The 12816-nt window shown below is 40.8% G+C and overlaps 2 protein-coding genes and 1 long non-coding RNA gene across 3 annotated transcripts in view; all 3 read left to right on the top strand.

The window, feature by feature from the left end:
- The window catches only part of LOC128369798 (lamin-B1-like), a 5963-nt gene extending 4878 nt beyond the window's left edge, over window positions 1-1085 (top strand). The window contains exon 12 of the mRNA XM_053330875.1: window positions 645-1085. Within this exon, the coding sequence (XP_053186850.1) occupies window positions 645-925 (281 nt within the window). The 3' untranslated portion in view covers window positions 926-1085. The remainder of the gene's footprint in view (window positions 1-644) is intronic.
- Window positions 1086-8010: 6925 nt separating this feature from the next.
- On the top strand, window positions 8011-11015 carry LOC128369797 (heavy metal-binding protein HIP-like). Its single transcript, XM_053330874.1, has 8 exons — window positions 8011-8302; window positions 8611-8671; window positions 8785-8868; window positions 9012-9019; window positions 9337-9350; window positions 9521-9531; window positions 9664-9792; window positions 10575-11015. Exons 1-8 carry the CDS (start codon window positions 8048-8050, stop codon window positions 10853-10855), a joined length of 843 nt encoding a protein of 280 aa, XP_053186849.1. The 5' UTR covers window positions 8011-8047; the 3' UTR covers window positions 10856-11015.
- On the top strand, window positions 8396-8829 carry LOC128368709 (uncharacterized). Its single transcript, XR_008321984.1, has 3 exons — window positions 8396-8440; window positions 8609-8671; window positions 8785-8829. It is a non-coding gene; the product is annotated as an uncharacterized LOC128368709 (long non-coding RNA).
- Window positions 11016-12816: the final 1801 nt, after the last annotated feature.

Raw genomic sequence — 12816 nt, 5'->3', positions numbered from 1 at the left:
CAGCTGCACACTTGGTTGTTTGTGGAGGAGACATTTCTCTTTAAATTGGCTCTTTTGACATTTCACCAGTTTTACCTTTAACAGTGCATCATAACACTTTTAATGGAGTTTCTCTGTGTCCTCTCAGAGGGTTTGAGCCAGGCCATTGGTTCTTTGCCAGCATTGAGTCATGTGTGTGATTTTGTGTTATGTAATTACATTTCATGTGGTGACTGATAAGGTTCTCAGGATGAAGTGAGTTTCTCGTTTATGAGGTTTTGTGAAACTTTTTCAAAACCTTTGCACAGACATTTACAGATAGTTTACAAAACACAAGAGAATTAAATGTTCTGCAAAGACTTTGACAGGATTTTGCTCTGTTTTAAGGTGCTCACTTATATCTCTTTGTTATATCACTTTCTATAAACCTTATGGGATGCAAACTGACTCACTGAATGTGTAACTGAGAGCTCTCAACTTTTACAGACTATACAGTCTCTGAGTAATGTGATGTTAACAAAGCACTGAACAACTATTCCTTCAGATTAGACAAACCCACTTACAGCAGCCTGACCAAAGTATTGAGAAGCAACAGTGTACTGAACTCAGAGAAGAGGTAGTTCAACAGCAGGAAAAAGCTTCACTCATTTTCTCCTCTGTTGCAGGTCTCTTCACAGCCCCAGTCAGAGGAGCCTACTACTTCTCATTCAATCTACTGGATGGCCGGAGTAACGCATACAGGGATGTTTATCTCTATCACAATGACAAGATTGTGTTGGTCAGTGCTAATCACAGTGCAAATGCCTGGGAAAGTGTTTCTAATTCACTGGTTCTTCAGCTGGAAAAGGGGGATGTGGTCTACCTGGTTTTACCTGCTGGCTATAGTGTATTCGATGATACTGGTGATTATACTTCCTTTAATGGATTTCTGCTTTTTCCACTGTGAGACTCAAACATGAGAATTGATTTACCCCCAAATGTTTGGCATAGTGTATAAACAAGTCATACAGTATTCATGTGTATATGAAAGGATGCACATTGTTGCTGTGTTGACTTTGCTCTGCAACAAACTACATATGAAATAAAAGAATGAATATGAGGTTAAAGTGCTTGTCTCTGACTTTAATTTGGGGATATTTAAACCTGAGTCTGGGAAAACCAACACATACACACAAAAAGATCAGACACTGAAATCCCATTTATCAACTCATTAGTTCAAATGATGATCTGATGATGATTCAGCATTAAAGGATGCGTTCATTTTTCATGTCTGTTTTAAAACAGCAGTCAGGTGCTTATATGAAGACTGAAAGAGTTTGTCCTCACTGAAATCATTCCTCCAGTTCATGCTGGCTGATAAAATATCTTCTTCAAATGTGCTTTCGATGAAAGTGATGAGGGACCAAAATCCACAGTGTACATTTACACGTTGGTGTGTATTTTACGAGTCTTCAGCAGTCTGAGTTAGCCATATAAAGTGGATATCTGCCACTTTTACAGTCTTTTGAGTGTCAAATTCCCTCTTTGTGTTTCCTTGGGCAGGTTAACTGTTGAGCTTGTTGGAAACATAGTCACAAAAGGAATGACTGTAGCACTGAAACAAATCTACTTGATTTGAATAATTTGACAGCTGAAGCTTTATATTAGCTTCAGATAAACATTTAAAGTTGAAGTATGTAACTCTGACACCAAGTGTTTAGAAATGGTACTGCGGCCCACGTTCAAAACACTGGAGAGAGCTGTTACTCCTCGTCCCCTCCCTGCCAGAGTCTAATTCACGCGGGTTGCCAGTTGTTGGACGTGATCCTGCATATCCTTCTCCGTATCAGTGGGTGCAGCTGAGTGCTGTATGACGCTGTAACCGTCTCCATGTTTCAAAGGCATCTCCTATACATACCCTGGTTTTGTTTCTCAAATTATCATGACGTATTTGAGTCATAATAAGTTTTTTTTGGTTTTGTAACATCAGAAATTATCTGCAGTGTTTTCCTAGCTGCAGCTCAGTGGCACCTGGCAACCTGGCTGCTGAAACACTAGTGACTTGGTGATTGGTAGCTAGATGGTGGGTGGAGCATCAGTACTGACTTGGTGATTGGTAGCTAGGTGGTGGGTGGAGCATCAGTACTGACTTGGTGATTGGTCGCTAGGTGGTGGGTGGAGCGTCAGTACTGACTTGGTGATTGGTAGCTAGGTGGTGGGTGGAGCATCAGTACTGACTTGGTGATTGGTAGCTATGTGGTGGGTTGAGCATCATTACTGACTTGGTGATTGGTAGCTAGGTGGTGGGTGGAGCATCAGTATTGACTTGGTGATTAGTAGCTAGGTGGTGGGTGGAGCATCAGTACTGACTTGGTGATTGGTAGCTAGGTGGTGGGTGGAGCATCAGTACTGACTTGGTGATTGGTAGATAGGTGGTGGGTGGAGCATCAGTACTGACTTGGTGATTGGTAGCTCGGTGGTGGGTGGAGCATCAGTACTGACTTGGTGATTGGTAGATAGGTGGTGGGTGGAGCATCAGTACTGACTTGGTGATTGGTAGCTAGGTGGTGGGTGGAGCATCAGTACTGACTTGGTGATTGGTAGCTAGGTGGTGGGTGGAGCATCAGTATTGACTTGGTGATTAGTAGCTATGTGTTGGGTGGAGCATCAGTACTGACTTGCTGATTGGTAGCTAGGTGGTGGGTGGAGCATCAGTACTGACTTGGTGATTGGTAGATAGGTGGTGGGTGGAGCATCAGTACTGACTTGGTGATTGGTAGCTCGGTGGTGGGTGGAGCATCATTACTGACTTGGTGATTGGTAGCTAGGTGGTGGGTGGAGCATCAGTACTGACTTGGTGATTGGTAGCTAGGTGGTGGGTGGAGCATCAGTATTGACTTGGTGATTGGTAGCTAGGTGGTGGGTGGAGCATCAGTACTGACTTGGTGATTGGTAGCTAGGTGGTGGGTGGAGCATCAGTACTGACTAGGTGATTGGTAGCTCGGTAGTGGGTGGCGCATCAGTACTGACTTGGTGATATGTAGCTAGGTGGTGGGTGGAGCATCAGTACTGACTTGGTGATTGGTAGATAGGTGGTGGGTGGAGTATCAGTACTGACTTGGTGATTGGTAGCTAGGTGGTGGGTGGAGCATCAGTACTGACTTGGTGATTGGTAGATAGGTGGTGGGTGGAGCATCAGTACTGACTTGGTGATTGGTAACTAGGTGGTGGGTGGAGCATCAGTACTGACTTGGTGATTGGTAGCTAGGTGGTGGGTGGAGCATTAGTACTGACTTGGTGATTGGTAGCTAGGTGGTGGGTGGAGCATCAGTACTGACTTGGTGATTGGTTGCTAGGTGGTGGGTGGAGCATCAGTACTGACTTGGTGATTGGTAGTTAGGTGGTGGGTGGAGCATCAGCACTGACTTGGTGATTGGTAGATAGGTGGTGGGTGGAGCTTCAGTACTGACTTGGTGATTGGTAGCTAGGTGGTGTATGGAGCATCAGTACTGTCTTGGTGATTGGTAACTAGGTGGTGGGTGGAGCATCAGTACTGACTTGGTGATTGGTAGCTAGGTGGTTGGTGCAGCATCAGTACTGACTTGGTGATAGGTAGCTAGGTGGTTGGTGGAGCATCAGTACTGACTTGGTGATTGGTAGCTAGGTGGTGGATGGAGTATCAGTACTGTCTTGGTGATTGGTGGCTAGGTGGTGGATGGAGTATCAGTACTGACTTGGTGATTGGTAGCTAGGTGGTTGGTGGAGCATCAGTACTGACTTGGTGATTGGTAGCTAGGTGGTGGGTGGAGCATCAGTACTGACTTGGTGATTGGTAGCTAGGTGGTGGGTGGAGCATCTGTACTGACTTGGTGATTGGTAGATAGGTGGTGGGTGGAACATCAGTACTGACTTGGTGATTGGCAGCTAGATGGTGGGTGGAGCATCAGTACTGACTTGGTGATTGGTAGCTAGGTGGTGGATGGAGCATCAGTACTGACTTGGTGATTGGTAGCTAGGTGTTGGGTGGAGCATCAGTACTGACTTGGTGATTGGTAGCTAGGTGGTGGGTGGAGCATCAGTACTGACTTGGTGATTGGTAGCTAGGTGGTGTGTGGAGCATCAGTTCTGACTTGGTCATTGGTAGCTAGGTGGTGGGTGGAGCATCAGTACTGACTTGGTGATTGGTAGCTAGGTGGTGGGTGGAGCATCAGTACTGACTTGGTGATTGGTAGCTAGGTGGTGGGTGGAGCATCAGTACTGACTTGGTGATTGGTAGCTAGGTGGTGCGTGGAGCATTAGTACTGACTTGGTGATTGGTAGCTAGGTGGTGGGTGGAGCATCAGTACTAACTTGGTGATAGGTAGCTAGGTGTTGGGTGGAGCATCAGTACTGACTTGGTGATTGGTAGCTAGGTGGTGGGTGGAGCATCAGTACTGACTTGGTGATTGGTAGCTAGGTGGTGGGTGGAGCTTTTCTAATGTGAATATTCTGGCTGGACTACTACTGTCAATGATATCAGTGTTTGAAATGAACATGATTCCTTAATGTCTGGTGATATTTAGGGCAATTTTATGATTACTTGGAATATATTTGTTGCATACAGCTACTTTAAATCTGAGCAGAGCGTGACGAAGCCGTTCTTCACTCTGAGGAGGTATCACTCTGAGGGGTTTCTGGAGAACTTTCTGATTTTTCATGTAGTTATTTTACTATTTTGGCTATTCGTCCTCAGGTTTCATCCATTTTCTCCCATTTAAAGGCTTTTTGGGGAACTTGTGTAGAGTTTAGCGCCATCTAGTGGAACAGATTTGGCAGAATTTAAGTATAATATTCACAAGTATGTTTTCTTTGGTGTAAATAAGAGTTGCTGTGTTTTCTTTACCTTATAAAGAGCTATTTATCTACAGAGGGAACAGGTCCTCCTCCCTTTCTACAGTAGCCCAGAGTGGACAAATCAAACACTGTTTCTAGAGAGGACCTACATGCTGAGGGGAGTGGGAAATTCAATGAGTTGCAATCTACAACTTTACCACTAGATGTCACTCAATTCTGCACTTTGTTCCTTTAAGGGACATTTCTGAGTGTTATTGATGCTTCATTTCATGTGTCGGCACAATTTAAGTCCCCAAAGCAATAAATATGAAAACTAGAAAGAATTTGTTGTGTTTTGAAACTGTGTTTTAAAGAGACTTCGGCTTCTCTGAGATAATCCACTCTAGATGCTGCTATACTTTTCATCACCTGGATGTTGTATCACCATAGTCCCTAAATGTATCACACCTATACTGTCATCACTAAAAGGAGGCAACGTGGTCTTTAGCTATACAGCTAGCTTAACACAAATACCTCTCTCAATTTTGACCCTCCAAGGTAGAGGTAAGATCGGGCCTAAAAAATCCAGCCCGACCCGACCCAAGCCCGCGGGTATTAAAGCCCGACCCGGCCCGAGCCCGATCATTTAACTTGATTTGCAGGCCCGAGCCCGAAAAAACCCGAGATTTTATATTTTATTTGTGAAGACTCAGGAGGAGGAGGAAAGGGAGGGGATGCGTCAGTCAGAGCCGGACAGAGCACTGCTCCGGGAAAAGGGACTGGTTGCGATTTGTGTGATCCCATTTGTGACGATGCCTGTGCATAATGATGACAAATTAAAGCCTTTAAAGTCTTTGGTAACAAATTCTCCCAGTTTAACAAGACTGTCAGATGCATATTCTCTGACAAGGAGAGGAACAGCAGCAGGAGCAGGTCTCTGGGCTTTGGGTTTTAGTATACACAATACATAAATATATATTTATTTTAAAAAAGTTAGCGAGAGAGAAGCCCGACCCGACCCGACCCGAACGTAATAATTGACATTTTGGGCCCGATCCGGCCCGAATTTCGGACTCGGGCTCGGGCTTAAGATCTTACCTCTACTCCAAGGAACAGGCAGGTTGTTGTGTTTGGCAGGATTTACTTGAAGAAAACTGTGAAAAAACACAAATACAAAACAATGAGCCCTTATAAGTAAATGTTAAACATTCGTGAAATAAGGATAATAGAAAAACAATGTAAACAATTGCTTACAAGAACAACCTCTAACACAGAGTCCCCAATACACTTATTATCCAAAAATATACAATATACAAAATATACAATTGTTAAAGTCCGTGTAAAGTAAGAATAAATATGTGTTCTGAGTTTGACATACCACAGAAAAGTGTGTTGTTAACCACCCTGCCAAATTGGAATGATTAAAAAAAATCGCCAAATATATGAAATTAGGCTTCAAAGTTGTGTAAAAATCTGCTCCCAAACTCTGTGGGCGTGGCCGCCGAGTCCGCTGAAGCCCCGCCCCCTACCAAGTGTCACCTGTCAATTAAAGTCTCCACCTCTACCAGAAACATGGACGCTACGTCTGAGAGTTTACTGCTGCTAACTCAGCTGCTAGCTCAGCAGCTAACTTAGCTGCTAGCTCGGCGGCTAGCTAGGCAGCTAACTTAGCTGCTAGCTCGGCGGCTAGCTTAGTGGCTAACTCAGCTAACTGGCTAACTGTAGACTGTAGTAGTAGTAGTGTGTGCTGAATGTATTTCTACCTCTATAGCAGCAGGGTGGGTTTATGCTAATCACTAAATCTTGAACACAGAAATCTTGAAACACAGTTTGTGAAGCCTAGCTCCACAATTCAAATCTAAATGGTTGAAATGCTTTTTACACCTTTTTTAGAAATACATTCATGACATATTTAATGTGTTTAGAAGAAAATGTCTGAATTCACTTTTACACAGTCTTTAATATAACTGTAAAGAGAACATAACTTACAGATGAAGCTGTTTTGTAGACTTTAAAGCTCAGGGTTAAACAGACAGCTGCACTCTGCTGCTCACTTCCTGTTACCCCAATGTTTACTGTGAGGTCACTTCCTCCTGAATCCTGCTATTCACAGCCACCACCAGATGGAGCCAAACAGGACACAAAACTCATTACAATGATTTCAATACAACACCCTTTGCTTATTTAACCTGTGTATTACATGTCTGAGTTTACTTATGAGTAGGAAGTAAACAGCGCGTACTTTACAAAACTATTGTTTATAAGGTCACAAAGTAGGTTGGACACTTTGTTAAGGCAGGTAAGCCACCAACTCCAAACTCAGTTCAGCTGCTTTTCCTGACTTGATTCAATATGAGATAAGCTTATAAAATATGGCATCCTTAATATCTACACAGTGAAAAACAACCTTAGTTTGATCGGGTAACACTGCATTTTGATAATATCTGAAGAGTTTTACGTAATTGTCTGTAGACATTTAATCCTTTAACTGTTCTTAAAGCTGAGATAGATTATTTTTTATCCAACAGAGTGGATAATCTCAAATCATACAATTTATATTGACTTTTATTTCATTACTTCTAATTTTGTGTATTGACTAGAAGCCATTCTGCATATGGAGTACTTCTGACTTGAATACTTGAGCAAGTTTTTACTTTCATTGTAGTATTTAACTGTACCACACTTCCCAGAAATCAAATGAATGTAACAAATCATGTTTGTGCAGTCAGGTTTCCTGTTTCATATGATGGAGTTTGAATTTGAATTTGAGTTTGAACACATCGGCTGAGCTGACGTATTGGCCAATATTAGCTCCTTGTAGCCTTGGTGTGAATTGAAGTGTATATATACATGCTAAGGATATTAAGGTTTTATAGTTTATGACTACAGTTTTCTGTTGTGTTGGATTTGCAATAAATGCTTTAAAACACATAAAAATACACATCAGATTGACCATGACCCAGACTCTTTACAACCTGAGTCTGGGAAACAAACACATACATACTTATGAAAAATAAAAGACTGACTTTGCTCTTATCATCTCTTTACATGTCAAACGTTCACTACCAATGGTTTTGAAAGAACATCATCCTAACTTGTTGTTTGCTTTAAGTTTAGTGTTCCAGGATCGTTGGTGCTATTTTTGCATTCCTTATCAAAGACAGCTGTTTAATTCTCATACAGCAGTTCAGTGACCTGTTCTACGTGGATATAAAGACGGGAACTGACCGAGTGGTGTCAGACTGCATCTTGCTGTCTAAAGAGGTGATATTTCACAATGAGGCGTGCTGCAGCTTTTCTGGCGTTGCTGCTCTGTCTGTACTGGACGGGGGCTCAAGGTGAGAGTGGAGGGCTGACAGGGAATGATATCACTCAGACGGAGATTCAGTCTGAGATCCTGGGTGTCAAATCAACCAGTGATCAGACCAACATCACCCCTGACATCTGGGCTGAGCTGAAGGAGCTGAGAGACATGGCCATCGAACACAGTGTGGAGCTGAGGAACACCAAGAGCAAGATGGAGAAGCTGGAGCAGGAGAATACAGGTTCATTCACACAGTGATCAACACATTCATGCAATGTTCACATAGACATTACTTTTAGGAGTAATTTACTGCTTTTATTCCAGCCATACAGACCAGACTGACAGCCAGTGAATGCAAGAATGCAGGTAGATATTTATATTTTATTGAATAATACATAATTAATTTATGATTGTGATTTTATTTTCTGTTAAACTCAAGAAATAAATATAACCATTCCTTTAAGATGTTTACTGAGATTAATATCTAAGATTCAAAATAAAGCTTTTAGTCATGAGCTTTAAATGTGTCGACAGAGTTGGAGTCCAAAATCAACGCCAGTGAAAATGTGGTCAAGGAGCTCCAGAGAGAGAACACAGGTAAATTACAACAATCAATTAAATGTAAAAACTTATATTTTTTACTGTATTCTAGCAATGATGCTGACCATGAAGATACTTCACTATAATATTAATGTTAAATGTGTTGACAGTGTTGGAGGCCAGAATGACCGCCAGTGAAAATGAGATGGAGGAGCTCAAGAACGAGGTGGTGAAGCTCAAGATAGAGAATGAAGGTAAACTGCTCATATCATTATTAAGAACAGCAGTGAGCTGCAAAATACACAGCTGCTAGTTTGTTAGGTACACATACAAATATTTCAAGTTGTAGTTATGTAGATTATCTCCTTAAAAATAAAAATGTTGAATGTGTTCATAGTTTTGAAGGCCAGAAGGAAAACCAGTGAAAATGTGATGGAGGAGCTCAAGAAGGAGAACACAGGTAAACTACAATAATCAATAACATGTAAAAACTTATATTTTCTACTGTATTCTAGCAATGATGCTGACCATGAACATACTTCACTATAATATTAATGTTAAATGTGTTGACAGTGTTGGAGGCCAGAATGACCGCCAGTGAAAATGTGATGGAGGAGCTCAAGAAGGAGAACACAGGTAAACTACAATAATCAATAAAATGTAAAAACTGCTGCCTGCTGAACAATTATTAATCTGATTATTAATTGTGTCTTCTATTGCAGATATTCAATCCAGAGTAACAGTGAGTGAAGATAAGACCACAGGTCAGCCTCCATAGTGATCATGTTAACAACTTGAAACCTGCTGACCATAAACATACTTCACTATAATATTAATGTTAAATGTGTTGACAGTGTTGGAGGCCAGAATGACAGCCAGTGAAAATGTGGTGGAGGAGCTGAAGAGACAGAATGCAGGTAAACTGCTTATAGTAACTTCAGTTTCTATGAATACTATTCACCAAAAGAGACACAATACAATGTGTTCATCAACTGTTTATAAGTGGAGCTATTTTTTTCCTCTATGTGAATCTTCTCACATCCACACAGACCGACCAAAGGTGGCGTTCTCACTTGGTCTCACTGATGATGGACAAATTGGACCCTTCAATACTGACACCACACTCAAGTTCAGTAAAGTCTTCACCAACTTTGGTCAGGTCTACAGTCCAACTACAGGTACTCATCTCTTTCTGCTACACACACAAATGAACTATTATAATGTAATGAACTCAGTATAATTGGTATGTTAGATATGTTTTAATTGTTACAGCTTTTACTGCATCTTCTGTAATTGCTTTTTTCTCCACTATGGCTCCAGCTGCACACTTGGTTGTTTGTGGAGGAGACATTTCTCTTTGAATTGGCTCTTTTGACATTTCACCAGTTTTACCTTTAACAGTGCATCATAACACTTTTAATGGAGTTTCTCTGTGTCCTCTCAGAGGGTTTGAGCCAGGCCGTTGGTTCTTTGCCAGCATTGAGTCATGTGTGTGATTTTGTGTTATGTAATTACATTTCATGTGGTGACTGATAAGGTTCTCAGGATGAAGTGAGTTTCTCGTTTATGAGGTTTTGTGAAACTTTTTCAAAACCTTTTCACAGACATTTACAGATAGTTTACAAAACACAAGAGAATGAAATGTTCTGCAAAGACTTTGAGAGGCTTTTGCTCTGTTTTAAGGTGCTCACTTATATCTCTCTGTTATATCACTTTCTATAAACCTTATGGGATGCAAACTGACTCACTGAATGTGTAACTGAGAGCTCTCAACTTTTACAGACTATACAGTCTCTGAGTAATGTGATGTTAACAAAGCAAGAACAACTATTCCTTCAGATTAGACAAACCCACTTACAGCAGCCTGACCAAAGTATTGAGAAGCAACAGCGTACTGAACTCAGAGAAGAGGAAGTTCAACAGCAGGAAAAAGCTTCACTCATTTTCTCCTCTGTTGCAGGTCTCTTCACAGCCCCAGTCAGAGGAGCCTACTACTTCTCATTCAATCTACTGGATATCCGGAGTAACACATGGAGGGATGTTTTTCTCTATCACAATGACAAGAGAGTGTTGTGGAGTCAAAATTACAGTGTAAATGATGGGGAAAGTGTTTCTAATTCACTGGTTCTTCAGCTGGAAAAGGGGGATGTGGTCTACCTGGTTTTACGTGCTGGCGATAGTGTATACGATGATGGTTATGATTATACTTCCTTTAATGGATTTCTGCTTTTTCCACTGTGAGACTCAAACATGAGAATTGATTTACCCCCAAATGTTTGGCATAGTGTATAAACAAGTCCTACAGTATTCATGTGTATATGAAAGGATGCACATTGTTGCTGTGTTGACTTTGCTCTGCAACAAACTACATATGAAATAAAAGAATGAATATGAGGTTAAAGTGCTTGTCTCTGACTTTAATTTGGGGATATTTAAACCTGAGTCTGGGAAAACCAACACATACACACAAAAAGATCAGACACTGAAATCCCATTTATCAACTCATTAGTTCAAATGATGATCTGACGATAATTCAGCATTAAAGGATACGTTCATTTTTCATGTCTGTTTTAAAATAGCAGTCAGGTGCTTATATGAAGACTGAAAGAGTATGTCCTCACTGAAATCATCCAGTTCATGCTGGCTGATAAAATATCTTCTTGAAATGTGCTTTTGATGAAAGTGATGAGGGACCAAAATCCACAGTGTACATTTACACGTTGGTGTGTATTTTATATGAGTCTTCAGCAGTCTGAGTTAGCCATATAAAGTGGATATCTGCCACTTTTACAGTCTTTTTAGTGTCAAATTCCCTCTTTGTGTTTCCTTGGACAGGTTAACTGTTGAGCTTGTTGGAAACATAGTCACAAAAGGAATGACTGTAACACTGAAACAAATCTACTTGATTTGAATAATTTAGACAGCTGAAGCTTTATATTAGCTTCAGATAAACATTTAAATACATTTTTGCACAGGAGGAGGACTGTGGATATTAGCCACACTCACTTACAATGTAAGTGCATTATGAAGGAATCCTCTAATGGTCAGTATGAACAGAATAGAATAGATCTTTATTGTCATTGTCACCAGGTACAACGAAATTAAAAGTGCTTTCCAGTCAGTGCATCATATATAAAATAAAATAACTAAAAAATAATAAATAAAATGAAATAAAAAAAAATAAAATAAAATAAAAAAATAAAAAAATATATATCTACAACCCCAATTCCAATGAAGTTGGGACGTTGTGTAAAACATGAATAACAACAGAGTACAATGATTTGCAAATCCTTTTCAACCTATATTCAATTGAATACACTACGAAGACAAGATATTTAATGTTCGAACTGATAAACTGTGTTGTTTTTTTTCAAATATTCACTCATTTTGAATTTGATGCCTACAACATGTTCCAAAAAAGCTGGGACAGGGGCAACAAAAGACTGAGAAAGTTGAGGAATGCTCAAAAAACACCTGTTTGGAACATTCCACAGGTGAACAGGTTAATTGGAAACAGGTGAGTGTCATGATTGGGTATAAAAGAAGCATCCCCGAAAGACTCAGTTATTCACAAGCAAGGATGGGGCGAGGTTCACCACTTTGTGAACAACTGTGTGAGCAAATAGCCCAATAGTTTAACAACAACAACGTTTCTCAATGTACAATTGCAAGGAATTTAGGGATTTCATCATCTACGGTCCATAATATTATCAAAAGATTCAGAGAATCTGGAGAAATCTCTGCATGTAAGCGGCAAGGCCGAAAACCAACACTAAATGCCTGTGACCTTCGATCCCTCAGGCGGCACTGCATTAACCACTTAACGCACGCTGTTCCGTCTACGGGACGGGACGGATGTTAGTAGGTAGCCACAAGTTCATCTGGATGTTTTAAACACCAACCCTTAAACATATATATTCATGCCGTACATTGTTGGAAAGCTTAGATTGTCCTGATTCATTCAAGACCACTCACGACTTATACGGTTGCTCACAGCCGTAATAGTATTAGCGATTAGCTCTGCTAGCCCCTGAGCTAAGTAAGAAAAGCTATAATGCTACATACCTTCAAAGTCTTCTCTTTATCCACAACGATCATCTTATGACTCAGCACTTTCTGTACAGCTCGCCAAGTATCCATTCTGCTGAAATATGAAATCCGTTTCCATAAAACCGAAATACTTTCCTCAATATGTCAACATG

The sequence above is a fragment of the Scomber japonicus genome, chromosome 12, assembly GCF_027409825.1.
Source record: "Scomber japonicus isolate fScoJap1 chromosome 12, fScoJap1.pri, whole genome shotgun sequence".
Taxonomy (NCBI): domain Eukaryota; kingdom Metazoa; phylum Chordata; class Actinopteri; order Scombriformes; family Scombridae; genus Scomber; species Scomber japonicus.
The sequence above is the reverse complement of the archived record's forward strand: the minus strand, read 5'-3'. Positions and strand labels throughout refer to the sequence as shown.